Raw genomic sequence first — 22,473 nt, 5'->3', positions numbered from 1 at the left:
TTCCCCCTCCGGTTCATCTGTCCGGAAACGCGAAACACCGGGGATACTTTCCCGGATGTTTCTCCCCTTCACCGGTCTCAGCCTGCCGTGGCCGGTAGGAGGGCTTCGCCGTGGTCACGGCCAACCCGCGCTCGGCGCCCCAGCCTCGCTGTCGGCCCTCCCGCCCGCGCCCGGGTCCAGGCGACCCGGCGCCCGCGCCCGTAACCCCTGCTAGCGCCTGCTAAGGCCCTGGGCCATTGACACGTGGGGCCCACCCCTGTTAAAGAATGAAAACAAAAAAGAGGATTAAAGAAATATAATTAATTAATTAATTAAACCTGTTTAATTAACCTAATTGGCTAATTAACTTAACTAATCTGTTAACTAGACTAATTAACTTGGTTAATTACCTAACAGTCAATGACACGTGGACCTAGTGCACTATTTAGATAGATAAGGTTAGTTTAATCTATCATCCACTAACATGTGGGTCCCGTTGACCCCTTTGACCAGTCAACGGTCCCAGTTGACTGCTGATTGGGCGGTCAACTGGACCCCACCTGTCAACCTAAGAGGTGAACTTCTGGGTACACTCTCTCTGTACCCGTAGCATTTTACCCATTTTATTAAAAATTTATATAATTCCAGAAATTCATTAAAACTTTGAAAAATCATATAAAATAAACTGTAGCTTAGATGAAAAAACTTTGTACATGAAAGTTGCTCGGAACGACGAGACGAATCCGGATACGCAGCCCGTTCGTCCACCATGCATCCCTAGCATAGCGAACACGCAACTTCCCCCCTCCGGTTCATCTGTCCAGAAACGCGAAACACCGAGGATACTTTCCTGGATGTTTCCCCCCTTCACCGGTATCACCTCATACCGCGTTAGGGCACCCCTAGCACCGCTACTTGTCATGTCATGCATCACTATGCATCTGTTTGCATTATATTCATTGTTTCTTCCCCCTCTTCTCTCGCTAGACACCGAGACCGACGCCGCTGCTACCTAGTATGACTACGGTGTTGACGACCCCTCTCTCTTGCCAGAGCAACCAGGAAAGCCCCCCCCCCTTGATCACCAGATATCACCTACTCTTGTCTATACTGCTTGCATTAGAGTAGTGTACCATGTTATTGCTTTCCGTTAATCCTATCATGTTGCATAGCCTATCATTGTTGCTATATTTGTTGATACCTTACCTGCAATCCTAAATGCTTAGTATAGGATGCTAGATTATCATCAGTGGCCCTACATTCTTGTCAGTCTGCCATGCTATACTATCGGGTCGTGATCACTCGGGTGTTGATCACGAGTTTATAATATATATACATGCTTTACATATTGTGACTAAAGTCGGGCCGGCTCGTTGAGTACCCGCAAGTGATTCCGGTGTGGGGGCTGAAAGGACAGGTGGTTCCATCCCGGTAGTGGTGGGCCTGGGTTCCCGACGGCCACCGACTGTTACTTTGTGGCGGAGCGACAGGGCAGGTTGAGACCGCCTAAGAGAGAGGTGGGCCTGGCCCTGGTCGGCATTCGCGGTTACTTCAAAATAACACGCTTAACAAGATCTGGGTGTTTGATCTGAGTCTGGCTACTGGCCTATACGCACAAACCAACTACGCGGGAACAGTTATGGGCACTCGACATCGTGGTATCAGCCGAAGCCTTCGTGACGTCAGCGACTGAGCGACGGGCGCCGGGTTGGACTGGAACGCCTGCTCTTGTATAAGGGAGGCTAGGTCTGCTCACCGGGCGTACGCAACGTGCAGGTGTGCAATGGGCGATGGGCCCAGACCCCTATGCCATAGGATTTAGACCGGCGTGCTGACCTCTCTGTTGTGCCTAGGTAGGGCTGCGACGTGTTGATCTTCCGAGGCCGGGCATGACCACGACAAGTGTGTCCGGACAAAGGGGATCGAGCGTGTTGGGAAATGTGGTGCACCTCTGGAGGGAAGTTAATCTATTCGAATAGCCATGATCTTCGGTAACAGGATGACTTGGAGTTGTACCTTGACCTTATGACAACTAGAACCAGATACTTAATAAAACACACCCTTCCAAGTGCCAGATACAACCGGTGATCGCTCTCTAACATGGCGACGAGGGGAGGATCATCGGTTAGGATTATGTTATGCGATGTTACTTGGTGAACTTACCATCTACTCTCTTCTTCTGCTGCAAGATGGAGGTTACCAGAAGCGTAGTCTTCGATAGGACTAGCTATCCCCCTATTATTCCGGCATTCTGCAGTTCAGTCCACATATGTTACCCCCTTTTCCATTTGATACCAATGCATACATATGTAGTGTAGCTCCTTGCTTGCGAGTACTTTGGATGAGTACTCACGGTTGCTTTGCTCCCCCTTTTCCCCTTTCCTATACCCGATTGCTGCGACCAGACGTTGGAGTCCAGGAGCCCGACGCCACTGTCGATGACGACTACTACTACTCGAGAGGTGCCTACTACTACGTGCAGCCCGCTGACGACGACCAGGAGTAGTTTAGGAGGATCCCAGGCAGGAGGCCTGCGCCTCTTTCGATTTGTATCCCAGTTTGTGCTAGCCTTCTTAAGGCAAACTTGTTTAACTTATGTCTGTACTCAGATATTGTTGCTTCCGCTGACTCGTCTATGATGAAGCTCTTGTATTCGAGCCCTCGAGGCCCCTGGCTTGTAATATGATGCTTGTATGACTTATTTTATTTGTAGAGTTGTGTTGTGATATCTTCCCGCGAGTCCCTGATCTTGATCGTACACGTTTGCGTGTATGATCAGTGTACCATTGAATCGGGGGCGTCACACCTGGGCTGACATGAGTTACATTTATGACAACAATTAGTTAACACAAGTTAGTCCAGTTATGACAACAATTAGTTAAGTGCATTTCTGTCAGCAATTAGTTAACCCTTATTAGGTTAGGTGCATTTCTGTCAGCAATTACTTATGAAAGCATTTCTGTCAGTAATTTGAAAGCAATGAGGTTAAGTACAATTCTGACAGAATTTGAATTAGGTAAACTTCTGCAGAATTAGTTTAACTACACTTCTGACATCAAAAACATCTATCAGTAATTTCAAAGCATTAGGTCAAGCAGACTTCATATTACTGACATATTATCCATTACAACATCCATTACAACCAAGACTTCATACTGAGCAAACAAGAGATCTCTACACTGGCATTTAGTATGCTCAATTTAGAACAAGAGATCTCTTAGAACACCTACACCTACTCATTTAACAACACTTCACTTCTTCATAATTAAGGTGAAACACATCACACAAAGCACTATAACAAAAGCCATCAGCAGCTTTAGCAGCAGCAAAATCTCCCTGCCTAATCCTAAAAGCATAGCAACTTGCTGCTTGGTAGCATACTTATTCTCACTGGAGCTGTCATAATTAGCTCTGCCTACAGTGCCTCTTCCAGCCATGCCTCTTCCAGCCATGCCCCTTCCAACCGTGCCTCTGCCTGCCATTGATTCAGTCCTCTACATCTCAAGCTCTTCCCTCCTGTCCTCAGCTGCACCAATTGCATCTACAACAACATCACCAACCAGACGCCTTGCTTCAACCAGATGCTCCACATATTTAAGCTCCCAGCGCTAGAAATCACAAGTGACCTGAGAACACAAAATTACAGAGTGACAGTAAAGTTCAGAGTGCATGAATCAATGGCAGACTAGTTAACCAACTAGTTCTATCAGTAATTTTGCAAACAAGGACGGTCTAAACTACTATATTAATCAGAGCAATGACTAGTTAACCAACTAATTTTGCAATCAAGGACAAACTAAACTACTGGAGAGCACCTAAAGACCATTTTAATTAGTGCTCTGCTTCAATACTATAGTGAATTGACATGACACGAATCAATCAACAAGAAGCTAGGAACTGGCACTTATAGTGTGGTTGACGCACTTGTAGAAGATCCATCCATCATGCTCATCGATGCTAGACCAGTAGAACCTCACCTGCTCACCACAATCCGGGCACCCGATCAATGGTACAACAACGGAGCGGCCACGCAATGCAGGTGGACGGAGCTGGAAGACGACAGGACGGCGGGGACGGAGGAGGACGGAGGCGTCAACAATGGCTGCGACGGCGGAGGGCGTCGACGTCGGCAATGGCTGGGGCGGCGGGGAAGGGAGTTGTGCTAGGGTTCAGAGGAGAGGAAGAGGAGAGTGAGGGGATAAGCAAGCGGCCGACTAGGTATGACCAGGTGCGCGGTCGGTCCGACCAGGTGCGACCAGGTACTGGCGATTTTGCAAAACCCCCCGGATGGACTAGTATTGACCCCAGGCATGACCAGGTGGTGGTCAAAGCCGAGCTGACGGCCGCTGACTCGACCAAGTTAGCGAATACGTAGACGGAATCGTATAAATGGACAAAAGTGAACCCTGTGCGCAAGTACGTGGACCGTAGTTCGGGTATTTTGAAGTAGTGGTACTAAAGTGTCAACCGGCTCAAGTTTTGTGACCTAGAGTGAATTTTTCTCATTTGGAAACCCCTATGTAAGGAGGCGTTTCTTCCACCTCCCATTTACTCCCTCCGTTCTGAATTACTTGTCGCAAGTATGGATGTATCTAGATGTATTTTAGTTCTAAATACATCCATTTCTGCGACGAGTAATTTGGAACGGAGGGAGTACCTCTCTCTATCTCTCCATTGTTTCCTGAAGCTCATAATTGCCCGGTCTCCTTCTCTAGCTAACCAAACTTGTTGTTTTGCTAGGGATTAAGGGAGAAGACCTAGATCTACACTTTCACCAAAGGAAATTTGATTCCCCCATACTTTTCTCTTGTGGATCTTGTTACTCTTGGGTGTTTGGGCATGCTAGATGAAAGATGTCACCTCGGAGCCACATTCCATTGTGGTGTTAGGAGCCTCCAATTAAGTTGTGGTGAGAGCCCCAACCTTGTTTGTAAAGGTCCTGGTTTTGTTGCCGCCTTCAAGGGCACCACTAGTGGATTCATGGCACCTTGCATCTCGCGAGGGCGTGAGGAAAATAGGGCGAGTCCTTGGGACGCTTGGGGAGCATCGTGCCTCCACACCCCTCCAAATGGAGACGTACCTCCCCCAAAGGAGGAAACTTCGTAAACACATCTCCGTCTCCATCGACTCCACTTGCGGTTATTTCGGTCCTTTACTCTATGCAAGTTTTTTTCTTGTGTTTACTCTTGCTTGCACTTGTTACCTGTGTTGCTTGTCATACAGGTTGTCCACCTAGTTGCATATCTAGACAACCTACTTTTTGTTGAGCCTAAATATGCAAACGAGGACAAAATTTTGTTAGTCATCTAATCACCCTCTTCCAGTCGACCATACCGATCCTTTCATCCATGCAAACCATTGCAATATATGCATGACAGGGAAGTAATATATTTGTTGTAGGGCCAATGATAGAAGAAGTGAAGCCATTGCTGAGGACGAGAGAGGATTTTAAAGTATGTTGGGTAAGGCGTTTTGTGAATTCAGTTGCTCATCAGTTAGCTAAGGTAGGTGTTAGTCGGGAGGTGTGCAATGTGTATTTTTAATAAAGAGTGGATTTTATTAACTCAAAATGAAGCATCAAGAGGATACAAACACGACGAGCACACACCCGACCTAGCTGCATAGCTAGGCACACAACACACACACACAACACGCTAGCAAATATCAAAGTCATATAAGACCAAAACTATGCATAGGCGAGGCAAAATAAAGAAAAAGCCCAAAGTGATCAGATCCGTGATCAGCAAACTACAAGAAAGATCATATCCGCACCAACCATCTCATAACAGCACAAGTAGGACAAGGTGACAGAACGCCTTCAGGAATGAAGCGATACTTAAGCGCCGCCGTCATCAGATCCAAACACTAAAGGACATAATTTAGGTTTACACCCTGAAGAAACAGTCCGAGCATATTCGAGCACTGCCTTCAACAAGGTAACGCCGTACGAATTCTCCATTGCCAGGTATAATCAACTCGGGTCAGACTTGGGCTTTCACGCCGGAGCTCAAAACCGGGTGCTCGAGAAACACCACCATTGTAGTCACTCATGTGATGCCGCCATCACTTTTCCATGGTCCCAACAGCTACACGCGCTGCGACCGATGCAACTGCACAACCATCCCTCTGCGTCAAGCCTTCGCCAATAGTTTGCATCCCATCGCCGAAGCACCAGATTCAAAGAGTAGCCAGCGTGGAACCGTATGAGGTTCGGAAGCCAGCGTGGAGATGTAAGAGGTCGGTGCAGTGCAATCTTCAACCACCACCAATAGTTTGATCCAAATCAGGATCACGACCACCGGCCGAGGCCCTGCGCGCCAGCGAGAGAATGCTGGTACGACATCCAGCAAGGCATGACGCCCCAAGCGCCCTGGAGGACGCATGTACTCGTAGGGACAAATCCACACCTGGTCCGTCCGAGAACGCATCCACGTTCCGCTGGAACAAGTCCTCTCCTGAACTGCAGCACTACTCCGGCCAGCGCACGCCTGCACGCGCCCACCATCGCCGCCAAGGAAAGCTACCACCATGTATCCAACCACTGAGCCCACCGTCGATCAGTAGGACCTCGCGTCCCAGTGCACCGATGCACCGCCCGCATTTGTGCCCACCAGATTCGGGTGTTGCCGCAGGAGGATGGTGTAACGCCCCGGACACATCCGCCGGTGGTCGTTATTCCTAGCAGGATCTAGACTGGCCCCACATATCAATACTAGTCATTTCTGCGCACTTTGTCCTCACTCGTGCGCATCCGGGAGCAACTTCCCGGTCGGTCACTCATCCTGAAACTACTCCAAGCTGACCGCACTTAACTTTGGAGTTCTTTTCGAACGGGCTATCGAAAAAGAAGGAATTCCTTATTAATATAAGTAGTCTATCATCCCTAATAAGTCAGGCTATCAAAGATGGCCAGCCGCCGCCTTGGCCGCACTGGCATCGCCCGGCGGTGTCCTCTAGTTGCGGTGCGGCAGAGGGGGGGAGGGGGGAGAAGGTTGGCGGCGGTTAGGCGATGGACGCCTGCTAATTGCATTTTACATATTGTATCATATGAAATCCTAGACTAGCTTAAGTAATGAAGTGGTTATTCTGAAAGAAAAAAAGCAGATTTGAGACGATCGAAACTACAGCGTATATCTGATGCACATCTCTTGAAATAAAAAACGTCTCTAAACTAAATTTTGGTTCAGTTCAATTCAATTCTGTGAAAAAGCTCTGCAAATCTCGAAATTAAATGGGATATTTTGGGGGCTTCTGCTACGCCGCCCTCCCGTCTCATCTTCCCTGGTCACCGTCCCACCGCCTGTACCAAGGTCCCCGCCAGCCCGCCTAGACCCTACGGCCTACGCAGTGATATCACACGAACACGGCAAGCACACACCGTCTTTAGTCCGATCCGGCGGACTATTGGAGGATGGCAATGATGAGAAGTACGCGGGATCTGCTGATGGAGGGTTTCGAGGGGCTCGTGCGGGACGGGTCTTTCAAGTGGCCCGTCCCCCGCCGCGGCGTGGACGACGACGACGACCCCTACCGCTCGCCCTCGGCCTGCAAGAGCACGTCCGTTGCCGGCCTCTCCCCCATGGTCAGCGCCGTCGTCTCTCGCTGCTCCCGGTAATATCTTAAAGAACTGGGCGTTGGTTTTCTTCAGTTTGGAAAGAGGAAATGTTGCTCTCGGATGTTATAATTTTCGTTATCACTTGGGCCTTGAGATTAAGAGATGCTGATTCCCGAAGCTTCTGTAGACTGTTTAATTCACGAGCTTCTTTCTTTTTGTAATGGAATTAGATCATCACATAATCCTGGATAGTACCACTGCTCTCTAAACTGCAGACATGGCGACGTAGGTGAAAATTCTCAGAAAATCTTGAAACGATATTAGCTTGCATATTATTATTCTTTACATGAGTCCAGGGTACTGTGTTTGAGGAACAAATAGCGTAGTCTGGTCTGAGGGAGTTCATCTTGAATCTGAAAATGGGTTTAAGGTCTCTTTGATTCAAAGGATTTCCAAAGGAATTTTGGAGGATTCTAATCCTTAGGATTTTTCCCTACAATGGTTGTTTCATGCATAGGAATTTTTCCTTAGGATTCCTTTGCACTAGTTTTTATAAGAAAATTTCCATCCACTACAACCTCATGTAAAGAATCCTATGTTTTTCCTGTGTGAATCAAACGTCCATACTGATCCTATAGCATTGAAGATGACATGCCATTCCATTCTCTGTCGAAGGGTCTTTCGTGAACCATAAGATTCAGTTGGTTGCAATGGAAACTACATTGCAATGCATGTAACTGGACAATTTGAGAAATAGTTTCTCATGAATTGGACAATTAGTTCTATTTTAATATTTGGGTGCATACCATTTTAGAGTCAAAGGAACATGTTGTGTGACCTGATATAGTTTAACTCGGTTGAAAGATCTGTAGTCCAGTGGTTGGCTTGACTGGGAACCTGTTGAGCTTCCCATGTTTCGTGGAGCTGTCATAATGTTTTTCTTTAGTTTTGACTTGATTTGTGGAGCACAGTTAGCCAGGATGACTGTGCAGTGTCGTACTTTATTATAATAAGTTAGTAATACCATATAACAAATTTGCTTTTTCTTAGTTACGTAATGCCTATTTTGTGTCCATTGGATGTTGAACAGCCTTTTTTGGCGCTAATTACCTTTCAGAGTTCTCGACGTATCCATTGAAGACCTGCAATATGACTTTGATATGCAAGCATCTGACTCTATAAAGCACCCAAGAAACTATGCGAGAAACTTTTTGGAATATTGCTGCTTTAGGGCACTTGCACAGGTCTCACAAGTTGCGGGATATCTTGCTGACAAAAGCCTTCGTCGCCTGACATTTGATATGATGTTAGCTTGGGAAGTTCCCTCTTCTTCAAGCCAGCTCACTGTTAAGGTAGAAGCTTTCTTTTGATTGCTTTCTCGAAATAATTTGTTGGTCATACAGAATGAGCTGGGCTTGCATTACAATCATCTGTACAAGGTCTTTTGTTCCATTAAAGTTTTGTAATAACATCCCTTTTATACTGAATTTCATCTCTCCTCATTTGTAGGTTGAGGTTGATAGCACTGTTAGTTTGGAGGCTTTCTCAAGAATAGCACCTGCCATTCCAACAATCGCTGATGTAGTAACTTCTTCAAATCTCTTTGATGTGCTTTCATCAACAAGTGGAGGCCGTCTTCCGTTTCTTGTATATGATAAGTATCTTGCAGGATTGGACAGGTCACCTTCTGTACTGTAATGTTTTCATAGTAATCATATACGTTTCCTTGTTCAAATACCCGAGTACTTACAATTTTATCTTTTGTATACTTATTCTTTAAAACATTAAATTTTGTTCCTTGTCTTGGATGAAATCATTATTAGTTCTTAAATAAACTAAACTAAATGTAAGACAATTTTCCTAGATATCTGGTCTTAGAGTGCACAATCTGAAATTTTTGTTTGGCGTTCGTGACATTGTCTTTCCTTCTGCTATAAAGTATTTCTTGCAGAGTTTAGATATGACGTCATTCTGTTTGGCGTTCATGACATTGTCTTTCCTTGTGCTCTAAAGTATTACCTCCGTCCCAAATTACTTCTCTTAGATTTGTCTAGATACATATGTATCTAACACTAAAACGTGTCTAGATACATCCGTATCTAGACAAATTTAAGACAAGTAATTCGGGATGGAGGGAGTATTTCTTGCAGAGTTTAGATATGACGTCATTCAGTACTTATAATGGATGTGCATGTGTAGTACTACATATTTTTTTCTTATTTCTTACAAGATATTGTAACTCGATCAGTTTGAGCAATTATGCTGATGTATTGTTACAACTGGTCATCGCTTAATCGGTATAAATACAGAAATGGAGATATATCGTGTACTGTTGTCAATGTCAGCTAATTTTCTTGCGCACCCCTTGATGTGTATGTCTGTTCTTAATTGTTTCCCAAATGAATAAAAACACATAATTGCATCACACATCTGATGTCTTCTGTTCTTGCTGCTTATTCTCAACAAACAGAGGCTACCTTCATATACAAAGATGGAGTTTTTTTGGGCAATCACTAACTAGGTTTTGTCTCTTAAAAGTCTTGCTTGTACGACATTTTATTACTCCCTCCGTTCCTAAATATAAGTCTTTGTAGAGATTTCATTATGAACCACATACGAATGTATATAGATGCATTTTAGATTGTAGATTCACACATTTTGCTCCGTATGTAGTCCAAAGTGAAATCTCTACAAAGACTTAGTAGATTCCATTATATAGTGATTCACTACCTCATTCATGCTGAGTTATAGACTCCTGGCATGTATTGAAAAGGTTGTATGTGTTAAGGAGTATTAGTATATATAGGTCTAGGTCTAAATTTCCTTCGTTGTACCCCGAGTCTATTGTACTACATATTTACCCCATGGGCTGTTAATACAATCAAGTTGCATCCATAACATGGTATCACAAGCCAGTTTTTTCTCGCACGCGTAACTCATGCTCCTCTAGATCGATTCCTTCGGTCTCCAGCCCACCCTCCCAGTCGATTTATCCGTCTCCACCTTTCCCCATCGATCTCCGGATCAGATTGGTCCCGTCCTCTCACCTCTGTCTTGTTGGCTGCATCATTCCAGGTTGTCTGCTCCCTCGACAGATCATGCCAGATCGGACCCAAGCTGGACCTTCAAATGCAATGCTATTGCGTACACTTTGCATTTGGTGGTTGTGTGTGCGCGCGTGGGGGTGGGGAGGGGGGTGGGGGAGGGGCGGTTAAGGAGTATTAATATAATTCTAAGGTCTCTTTGCGTAGTTGTATTAGTATAGGTTTCCTTGTACCCCAAGTATATTGTACAAGATATTTGCCCCATGGGTTGTGCAGTACAATCAAGTTTTGCATCCATAACAGTATGACGAGCGAATAACAACTATACATTTTCTTGCTTCTGTAGGTGTACAGTAATGTAACATTGAGGCTGTAGAGCGAAAGGGCATAGTTTAAAAGCCATGTTCATAATGTTCTTGATATCAAAAGATCGTAGTGTATATTGTACCATGGTACAAACATGGACATGGCTTCCTTCTCCCAAATGCCATTGTGGGAAGCAGATTTTGTCATTGTTAACGATATATAACTTGTTCATATAGGCATTTAAGTGTCAATGCATATTCTGAAGTGTTATCACTATCTGAAATAGGATGGTAATTGACATTCCTTCACTATCTGAAATAAGATGGTAGTTGACATTCCTTCACTATCTGAAATAGGATGGTAGTTGACATTCCTTTTTAATTTTAAATTATTTGCCAATGATATACTCCTTTTTTAAAGTTGAATGCATCAGAAACATGTCTATAAACTTTTATTTCAAATAAAGTTCAGTTATGCTATTTCGTTTCCTCTTAATATAGGATATGTAAGTATCAATTTCTGTTGGTTCCTTTTTGGTAAAGGCGACTCTGAATGTGTTTTGTCCATATAGAGCATTTAAGAAAATGAAGACACAGTCTGAGTCATCGCTTCTATCGGGCTTCCGATCACAGAGAGGAGAAAGGGTTCTAGAAGTCGATGGAACATTGACAACTCAACCAGTACTTGAGCATGTTGGGATTTCAACATGGCCAGGTTTGTCTGGTTTACTGATGGGGCTGATCAAGTTGATGGCATGTTTGATTACTTACAGCTTAATTTATGTTTTTGCCTTGTTCCTTTTGTTGTATTTATATCACTGGTTTCAACCTTTGGTGATGCAGGAAGATTGACACTTACGGATCATGCCCTTTACTTTGAAGCTGTAAAGGTTGTGACATTTGATAAGCCCAAATCTTATGAACTTGCAGAAGATGCAAAGCAGATTGTTAAACCTGAGCTGACTGGCCCATGGGGTTCACGGCTGTTTGACAAAGCTGTTATGTATAAATCAACAACCTTGTAAGTTTAAAACAAAGCAAATACTCAATATTACATTAAATGAACATAGGTTGTGCTTACAGCGATCTTTTACTAATTATTTAACATACAACTGATTGCTATTTATCTTGAGAAAAAGTCTGTTCTGTTAAGACTGGTGTTCTACTTACGATTAGCATATCTATATCTATATATATATAGGGTATATATATATATTTGTTCTACTTATGATTACTCATCTCTGACTATATAATATTGAATGCAGAACTGAACCAGTGATCATAGAATTTCCAGAGCTGGCCGGGCACTCTCGCCGTGATTACTGGTTGGCAATTATATCTGAAGTTCTTTATGTTCACAGGTTTGTTAGGAAGTTCGACATAAGTGGAGTCGATAAAGAGGAAATAATTCTGAAGGCCTCGCTTGGTATCTTGCGGTTGCAAGCCATCGAAGAATTAGCTTTTCCAGCTTCCAATCGATACGAATCTCTTTTGTTGTTCAATCTTTGTGACAAACTTCCTGGAGGAGATGTAATACTTGAAACACTAGCCAGTACTATATCATCAAGAAGTTCAGCTCATGCCAATCAACCAGGCATGAGCATTGGAATGCGTTCCATGTCTGCCTTCGCTGTCCTGTCAAACCTGGGCATGGTATCACCAGGTAATAATAGTGAGAGACTCTTTGTTGGTGAGATAGTCGTTGGGGAAATGAGTTCCTTGCAGAAGGCAGTTACTGAGTCAATGAACAATTACAAGAAGGTTGAACTGGCCCAAGCCACAGTTGATGGAGTCAAAGTTGATGGGCTTGATACAAACCTGGTAGTGATGAAGGTAAACTAAGAACAACATAATATCTTCATCTTTTCAATTACTTTAGGTTGTTTGGCCTTTTCGTGCATTATCGCCTGTTCAATCTGGTCACTTAATTTTACTTCACTTTGGACTTGTATTTCTGGAGCCAGGTTCTTGTTTCAGTCCCTATTGTAACATTGGTTTAATTAAAGTTCTCGAAACTGGAAATATACAGAGGCATATATGTTGTCTCATGGAAGTCCAGATGAGAGTGGGGAGTGTTCAGGGTTGCAATCATTCTGTCATCCTCTTTATGTTCAAAACATATTGTTTTGAGGACTTGCATGACAGAGAGCAGATTATTGTGTCAATGGGATGTGAAGAAACAGAAAGAGCAGGAGTAGTCTTATCCTTAGTATAATATGCGGTGGCCGGCAGCGGGGTGCGGCCAGCAGAAATAGGGGATCTACAGCAGGTTAAGGCAGCAGCAGTACGTAAGGGGAGGCAGCAGCGGCTGTGTGTAGAGTAATGTGCCCTGCTCTTGTCCAAGGCTGCTCATCTGGCTGGACGAGATGCGTGCCCAGGAGCTGCTGCTGTGTTGCACAGCAGGAAAAACAAGTGCATCCACTTGCTCTGCACGGAAGAGGAGATAGCTGCAGAGGAGTATAAGTGGTCAGGCAGGCAGTGCAGCCAGGAGTGTGCGTGTACTGCAGTGGACGAGCAGTTTGGGTGTCTGGTGCTCGTGCATTTGCCTGTGAGGAGAAGTGTGTGTGGCCCGGACATTGGGAGCAGCATGCTGGATTCTCGGCTTTGGCGTGTGCCAGGGAGAAGATTGGTTTCTTGTGCTCTTCCATTTAGCAGCTGCTTGGGGTTCAGCTGTAGTGGTGTATTTGTTAGCTGCGCAAGAGAACTTGTGTTGTGCTGCTTCGAGGCTCTGTTTGTTAGTCGCCGACTAATCACTGAGCCGGTACTGGAAGACAGAAAATCACCAATTATGTCCAACTAATCACTGAGGCGGAGGCATGGTGACTCGACTTGACTTGTTGACTCAAAAACCTTACTCTGAGGTGATTCGCAATCATGGAGGTGATTCAAAGAATTGAGAAGCTACTTGAGAAATTGACTCAATTGAGGGTGGAGAAAAATAAGGCTAATCTAATTTAACTCCGGAAGGACGGTTGTTTTTCCACTTCCTGAAGTTCTGCACTCATTAACTGTCTCAATTTTTCAACGATGCCCATCGAGCACCATTCGTGGGATTGTGAACAACCGGATAACCACGACTTCCATGAAGAGCAACCGAAGGAGACAAAGTATGGAAGGCATGACACCACACGAAATCTTGAGGAAAACAGAGGTCACAATGATGGGAGAAGTTGCGATGTGCTTGCACAAGGAGCGGGCGAAACAATCGCCGCTCCCTGCCACCTAGCGACGAAGAAGGAAGGCGTGGACGAGTGGAGACATGGCCCACCCGAGGTAACAACAATAAGAGAAGCAAACGATCCTGTCGAGACAGACTCACTTGGTCCACCATCTAACGATAACAGCGATGACCCAGAGGCGACTAGGTTGCCCGCACACCGAAGGCCATCACACCTACCCAATGAACGTGTCGACCAGGCGTCATTGCGGACCTTCAAGTTTGGCAACGATACTATGGGATGTTGAGCCCTCCCACGAAATCACCAGCTTGAGGGTGCCACGCCATGTACAGACTCACAACTTCGAGAGTGACTCACTAACCCTGTCGCCTTCCTTATGAAGTTTCCCAGGCGTTACGGGTCATGGGCGGCAATACCTCTGACATGGCAAACATCCTACCACCCATCTACAAGGCAACACCCTTGCATGTCTTAGGAACCTACTTTTTTACCCAAAAAGTCTTTCGCCCCGCTTTACATATAAAGCAACAACCTCATACGGTCGAGCAAACCACAACACAACACACCCACAACCACACTCACCTAAGGCCAGATACAAAGGTGCTAGAAGCTACAACAACCAGACACTGAACGACTCGAAGTAGACTACAAGATGACAGTAAGCATCACTACGAAGCCGCCGGAGCACTCCTCGGAGATACCAAGAAGAGGTGAAGTTGAGGATCGACGACACCGTGAGCTCCAAGACGGTGCCTTCAGGAAGGATACGACACCGAAGTGCCGACACCGCCCGATCCAAGGATCTAGATTTTCATCCGGAGCACGACGAAGAGAAAGGAGCAACCTTAACGGAGACTTCAGGAAGATGACGACGCCCACGGGCGCCGCTTCCGTCGGCCTGGCCGAAGCCAGACAGGGTTTTCACCTCGGCATGCATGCTCCTTCGCCCAGTGTGGCCAGACATGAGTACCCTAGAGGCACACCTACACGGAACGTCAAACCGCCATCCACCACACAGCCCATGCGGCCATGGCCGCTAGCTGCACGCACTTGAGCTGCGAGCTTAGTCCACGAGCACCGCAGCTCCCACTACTGAGCCCCTGCCCAGTAAACACGACGCCCAATAGGGCCTCCATGGCTGCAAGCGATGAACCGATCGGCAAGCTCCGACTGTCGATAGAGCCGCCAGCAACTGAGACAATCAGATTGATCGGGGAGCCACCAGGTCGGAGTAGAAGTGACACGGGAGCGGACCACGTCGACGACAGACACCCCTGTCGGTGACGGGTGGCCCGATCGCATCGGCGCCACCCATCACTCCCAACACCTCTCCATACGCCACCTCCTGTGGCGCCTAACCATAGCTCTCGGCCTGGATCCGCATCTGGCTTGTCCCTGCCATCCGCTCCACGACGCGAGGTGACGGACCGGCCACACCAGCAACCGCGAAGGACCCCAGCGACCTCCAGCAGGACCGTGCGCCAACAGACCGACACCGGAGGAAGTCCAGCTGCCGCTGCGACGCGACCCGCACTGTCACCATGGGTTGCCACCATGCCGTCGCAGCCCATAACCAAGCCACGACCAGGGTGAGCACGACCACCACCCCGAGCCGCCAGCGACGACCAGGGGGCAAATTCGGGCAGATGACCGGCAGCCACCGCACCCAACAGTAGCTGCCGGCGCGCTGCCGTGGGCCACGACCAAAGTTGAACCCGTCAATCGCTGCCCGCCCCCGTGCCGCCCGCCGCCAGGAACCCATCATAATGGATTTGACCTGGGCCGCCGCCGCCAAGCACGCCTCGCCTTAGCCAGGCACGCGCAGTCGCCACCACTGCGGGCACGAGCCACCGCCGGTGACAAGCAGTCCTCCACACCAAGGCACAGCTGCTGGCGCCGCCGCGCCCCACATGTAGCGCCACGCCCCCGCTCGAAGAAGGCGTCCTTGGCGCCCGCGCCCCCACGGAGAGGAGAGGAGGCCCCGTCGCCGCCGCTGCCAAGCGGGCTTTGCCCGTTAGCGAGCGGTGGCGGCGAAGTGGGATCTAGAGGAGGAGGTGGTGGCTAGGGTTTCTCCCTGTCACTCGCGGGAATGACGCGCGCGCGGGGGGGGGGGGGTGGTGGGTGGGGAGGAGGAGAGCTTCGGATTAGGAACCTATTGCCCTATCGACTGTTGGAACACCTTATGTGAACCTCTTCATTACAAGCCTTTCTACCACGGGGGACAACAAGGAGATAAAAGAGGATTTTAAGCTCATCAAGATGGCAGGCAATGAAAAGCTACATGACTACCTCCACCATACCGCTTGGAATGGCACAAAGTCCCTTATCCCCCGGACGAAGAAGTAACCGAAACATTCAAGGTTGCGGTCCACAAGGATCAAGGCACCACCACATGAACCAACTTGTCAAAATCGTCAGAAAAGCAATAGCTATCGATGTTGCCATCACACGGAAGGCCGAAGATGGTAGGGACTGAAGTCCAAATGACCCGAACATGAGAAAGAACACCAGCAGAAATGATGGAGGAGCGACTCGAACGTCATGGTTGGATGCATTAGCAATGACTTTGAACGTTGAGGTGAGCCACATGTGCAGCGCAAAGTGTGCCCCAAGAAGCGTCAATTGCAGTCAAAATCCAAGTTCTAGGGCTCAAAGGATAAATGCACCCCTTTTTGATTTGAAGAAGGCAGAGGTAAATGCTAGGAAATATGCAACTTGTATTCCCTTGGGGCCATAGGCCAGTATATATACATGTACAGGTGCATGAAATATGCAAAAAAAACTTATAGAATGGAACAAATAAAAGGGTACATGGCTAAAATATATAACTCAACCCCATCCCCTGTCAAAATCATGCTGGATCAACAACATTGAGTTTGGAGAGATACTCTGCTCTATTCTGGGCCTTCGTAAAGAAATCCGCCAACTATAACTTGGAAGCCACATACTGAAGAGAATAACCTTATCCCACACACTCGAGTGCACAAAAGAAGCCTCGACACCATTATGCTTGGTGAGCTCATGCTTCGCAGGGTTGCTCGCAGTATTGATAGCACATGTACTGGTTGATGAGAGGAGTAGGTGTAGTGACAAACACCAAGATCTTCGCAGCCATCGTAGCCAAGCCTCCTCTACTATTAAAAGAACCATAGCTCGCAACTCAGTCTTTGAACTTGAATAGGAAACTGCAAACTGTAGTCAGTTTTTTTTGTCTTCCAGGCAATGAGAGAACCATCAAGAAAAACACAATAAGCAGAAAGGGGCAGTCAATCTAAAGGATCACTAGCCCAATAGCATTCAAATAGGCCTGAAGCTGGAACGAACTGGATCGTGGGAAGAAGAGATGGCGAGAGATAGGCCCACGGAGATACCGTAGAACACGCAAAGGTGACTGTAGTGGACCAAAGTGGGAGCAGAGACAAATTGACTTAGAATTTGAATGGGATAGGAAATGTCTGGACGAGTGATGACTAGATAGACAATACTTCCAACAAGATGACGACAACGCGTAGGATCAGACAAAGGCTCATTGTTAGAAGCACAAAGGTGGACTTTGAGCTCCATCAAATCAACAGTGTGCTCAAGCAAGAAGATCTGGATATACTTCCCTTGGGAAGTAAAGAAGCCGACAAAGGTAGAAGAAACCTCAATGCTAAGGAAGTAGCGAAGAGCACCAAAATCATACATAAGAAATTGCTCCACTAAGACGTGCCATCACAAACACAATGTACTTAGAGTCGTTGCCAGTGATGATCATGTCGTCGACATATAGAAGAAGAGTCTGTCAGCGAGCTGAAAGGTGGACAAAAACACTGGATCATGGGCACTCATCGGAAAACCAGCCACAATCACCACTAAGGCGAAGCACTCAAACCAGGCACGAGGGGCTTGCTTAAGGCCATATAGAGAGCGACGAAGATTACAGACCATGCCATCAGGAATAGAATACATGACGTGCGGGAAGACTAAGACCTAAACCTAAGCTCTAATACCATGTTAGGAATATGTAACTTGTATTCCTATGTGGCCATAGACCATATGTATACACATGCAAGTGCGCTACAATATGCAGAAAGTCCCTTATAGATCGGGGAAAACGCAAAGGGTACACAACTAGATTATCACAATTGGTGCGAAGTTGCATATGACGGGATCCCATGGAAGAGCTTAGTGTAGGACCCTCTCAAACTACATGGAAGAAGAACAAAGGCTGAGATCAATGTAGAGGTCGTAGGACAATGACGATGACCCCCCCCCCCCCCCAATGTACTTATGTGGGTAAACCATCTATGGATAGTTCAAAAAAGCGGTAGGCGTTAATTGTGTGTTTTGCCACCGCCTTGCGTTTTTCTGACCTGCTTTTTTGACCAAAGCGCATGCTTATCCGCAATTATGCGCAGATTAAGCGCAGCTATGCACTAGGCATTTTGCTATCACCTAGAACCTAGGCACACCTTTTTTTAACTATGTCTACGGGGAGTATTAGTGACTTACAAGTCGGAGGTTGAAGCGAAGAAGATAGCAAGGGATGTCCTCGTTTGACAACGCTTGGCCTGCGGCTAGAATGAAATGGGCAGAAGTACCCATCATGCTTAGCGAGAAAGACTGCCCACCAGGATGCCAACGCCCATGACGACTTCCTCTAGTCGTATCCCCTATCATAGGGAGCGTGCGAGTTCATCGCGTACTAATTGATGGGGGAGTTCCTTTAGCATGATTACGTTGAAAACATTGGACCAGATGTAGGTATCCCACAGAGAGTGAGCAGGACTTGAGGGAGTTCCATGGAATTATCCTAGGGATGTCACACTTGCCGTCATATTTGAGAAATCAGATAATTTCCGCAAGCTGTGCACCTTCGAGGTTGTTGACTTCAAGATGGTCTACATGGCCATGATAGTCCGCCACACGTTTGCACAATTCATGGCTATATTGAATCACATCTACATGATGGTAAAGCTGCCAGGGCTGAAAGACACCATCAGGGTCCAAGGCTCCCTTGAGAATGTGATGGGCGGAACTATGAAATGACCGCCGCCACTTGGGTCCTCAACGCGCGGGTGCCTCCTATGATCTTCCTGTTAGAGTACTATATATATAGCCGTGTAGCCTTTTCTATTTTCCCCATTTTATAAGAGGTTTTCTGCATATTTCCTGCACCTGTCCATGTATATATACTGCCCTATGCCCCCATGGGAATACAAGTTGCATATTTCCTAACATGGTTAGAGCCTAGGTCAATATTTTCGCACACGCAACTCTTGCTATGATCTCTTCGCAGCGATGTCGTCATCTTCTTGCCGGTCATCCCTGCTCTCTTTCCCTCCGCCGCCGCCGTACCTCTCGGTTGCTGCATTGGACCATCCCGCTTCTGATCCACGCCACCCCGCCTCTGATTCATGTCCTGGACACTGCGCCGTCTGCCTCCTAATCGAATCGTCCCACCTGTCGCACGTCTCTAGGTCACGGATGTACTCTCGCACCAGGTCCTTTCGGCCGCTGCCGCCATCTTTCTCAAGTTGGTTCCCTCTGCCAGGCCCGTGTTGCCCCTCGCCCTCTGCCATTTAGGTCGATGCCTCCCTGGTCGTTGCTGCCCACCTGCGCATGCACGCATTTACAAGGCTGCTGCCAAGCTGCGCACGCACACATTTACAAGGCTGATGCCTAGCTGCGCACCCACACATTTACAAGGCTGCTGCTTCCCCCCGCGCGTGCACACAATCTCCTTTGCTGGTCGTGCTTCCTCCTGTTCCTCGCGTGAGTAGGCAGCCTGTTTGTTTGTTTCTCGTGTTAGCAAACATGGTTGATTTGTGCCATCCTCTTTTGCTGGCATGTTTCACCCGCCGCTAGCCTTTGTCCAGCCCGTGATTCTTTTCTGCTCAGCTAAAAAAAGAGTAGAAAAATACATGTATGATGTTTTCGTTGGGTATGCATCTCCCTCCCTGCCCGCCGAATCTTGGCGGTGTTCCTTACATTGACTTTGTCTCGCACACCTCGGTGCTCGTACACTTGCGATGTCGTCTCCTTCGACGTCTTTCATAGGCAGTGGTGGTCGCTCTTTAGTAGCGCCTCTCGCGACCTTCGCACATGGTGATTGTTGCTCTACACCCTCCGCCCTCGCGACTTTCACCGGTAGTGTTGGTGCATATTGCTCCATCGGCCGTGCCTCACACACGCGCCTTCTCTTGGCACTTGGTGCTTGTCTGCATGCGCCCTCGTCTCCTTCATCGGCTTCTGCAGACGATTCTGGTCATGCTACACCATCTTCTGCAGGGCTTCCATAGGCGGTGCTGGTTGCTCCTCTCGTGGTGCTGCTACATCCACTACTTCATCCGTGTCCTTCATTGAACAGGAGAGTGCGCAACTTCGCGACCTGCTTCTCCCTCGGACTCCTTTGCCGGGTGCATCTACGTCGACCTCTTCAGTTGAGCCTCTGACTAAGCAGAAGATTATGTGACTTCGATGCCAACGAGGTGCGACTTTTGGTTCTACATCAACAACTTTTGCTACTGATTCTTTTGGCACTGTTAGACTATCTACTACACTAGCCTATACATCTCCATGGATTCTTGATACTGGAGCATCTTTTCATATGACTCATGATTCATCCACTTCGTCCTCCATTCTATCTCTCGATTTTCCTATTCATGTCTTGATCCTGATGGTACCATCCTTCTGGTTAATGGCCGAGGCGTTCTTACTTTGTCTTTTCATGTTCCTGATGTTACTCATGTTCTCGGACATACCATGCAACTCATTTCTAGTTGTCAGATTGTTGACTCTGCTTGTAGGGCCATTCTCGAATTTGACTCATGTTCTGTTTAGGATCTTCACACTGGTGCTCTCCTTGGTGATCTTCACACTGGTGCTCTCCTTGGTGATCTTCACACTGGTGCTCTCCTTGGTGCTGGCCCCCGACGCCGTGACTCCAAGGGCCTCTAGGAGCTTGATTGACGTCACGTTCCCTCCGTGCTATTGTTGCACTCTCTCCACCTTTGTTGCCTTGTCTACCAACTCTTTCAGCAGTGGCATCATTGCCTTTGTCACTTGTGTGGCCCTCATCTCTCATCCTTAGTTCGAAGTGGTTTTCTTGGATCCGTCTCCGGTGGTGTATTTAGATGTCAGGGTTAACGGCTTGGTAAACAAGTAAGTTACCTTATCCATATAGCGAGACCGTGTCTCAGCGTCCTTTTGACCTTGTTCACTTATGTATGGTGTCTAGCTCCCTTTGCCTCGAAAAGAGGCTGTCACTACTATATTATATTTATAAATGATTTCTCTCTACACACGTGGATATATCTTATGTCTTCTCGTAGTGAGGTCTTGTTTATATATAAGCATCTTGCTATGATGGTTCACACTCATATGCATATTGCTGTGTTTTGTGTTGACCCTGTTGGAGAGTATATCTCCAAGATGTTGTGTGGAGTCCTTGCTGAGCAGGCTACTCTTGCTCAGTTCTCTTGTCCTGGTGCTCATGCTCAGAATGGCGTGGCTGAGCGCAAGCATCATGACCTTCTCGAGATGGCTCGTGTGTTGATGATCGCTACCTCTCTTCCGCCTCACTTTTGGGTTGGGGCTGTCTCCACTTCCACCTATCTCAGCAACATTCAGCCATTCACTGCTCGCCTTTGACCGCTCTCCTGATTATTGGGCGCTTCATTTGTTTGGTTGTGTTTGCTGTGCGCTTCTTGCCCCCCATGAGCGCACCAAACTTACCGCTTAGCCCGTCAAGTGTCTTCTTAGGGTACAATGATGAGCATAAGAGCCGTGGTTGTTGGGATCCTGTCGGTCGTCGGATGCTTATTTTCAACACACCTATCACTCCTGTTGAGCCCTTGTCTACCCATCCCACCTGCTTCTCAGACTGCTACAGATCTGCCGCCGCCATCTCTTATGGTTTCCTCATAGCTGCAGATCCTGTTGAACCCAAGCAAAAGGGATTTTTTTTAGTATGAGCCAGCTTGATGCAAGGAGGGAGGCCTACCCCCTTTCTCCCATATTGACCAATGTCCGGGGAGCATTGCGGAACCCCCCTCGCTACCCCCTTTTGGAACTAACCATATCGTCTACCAGCGCCGGCAGTGTCCTCCGGCACCTTGATGGGATCTACCTGAGACAGAAAGGCCTAAGCGAAAATAGGTCATCGAAAATTGGAAGGCTCGTGACTGGGTCAAGAAACTCACCTCCGCCGTCCTGACTAGGACCAAGCACCAAACCATAGACCCATGCTGGTTCATCTTGTTCCTTAAACCTGAAATTCTTTGGCGGAAGAAGCCGCCCACAACATGGACATCCGTGCATTGCCCGTCCCACAAGTCTTTCATGGCCGCCACCATTGGAGTAAGGAAACTATAGTTCGCCGGACACGAGTTCCATTTGACTAACTGGGCGTTAACAAACTTGGGGGC

General features: G+C 47.2%; 1 protein-coding gene across 2 annotated transcripts in view; it reads left to right on the top strand.

The window, feature by feature from the left end:
* Window positions 1–7,234: 7,234 nt before the first annotated feature.
* LOC125513138 overlaps window positions 7,235–22,473 on the top strand; it is a 54,407-nt gene continuing 39,168 nt past the window's right edge. The window contains exons 1-6 of one of the 2 annotated variants that reach the window (XM_048678177.1): window positions 7,235–7,590; window positions 8,652–8,886; window positions 9,044–9,213; window positions 11,456–11,598; window positions 11,727–11,904; window positions 12,149–12,716. In XM_048678177.1, the coding sequence (XP_048534134.1) occupies window positions 7,391–7,590; window positions 8,652–8,886; window positions 9,044–9,213; window positions 11,456–11,598; window positions 11,727–11,904; window positions 12,149–12,716 (1,494 nt within the window). In that variant the 5' untranslated portion in view covers window positions 7,235–7,390. The remainder of the gene's footprint in view (window positions 7,591–8,651; window positions 8,887–9,043; window positions 9,214–11,455; window positions 11,599–11,726; window positions 11,905–12,148; window positions 12,717–22,473) is intronic. The other variant, XM_048678176.1, reaches the window with a different exon arrangement.

Source organism: Triticum urartu, chromosome 6, assembly GCF_003073215.2.
Source record: "Triticum urartu cultivar G1812 chromosome 6, Tu2.1, whole genome shotgun sequence".
NCBI lineage: Eukaryota > Viridiplantae > Streptophyta > Magnoliopsida > Poales > Poaceae > Triticum > Triticum urartu.
The sequence above is the reverse complement of the archived record's forward strand: the minus strand, read 5'-3'. Positions and strand labels throughout refer to the sequence as shown.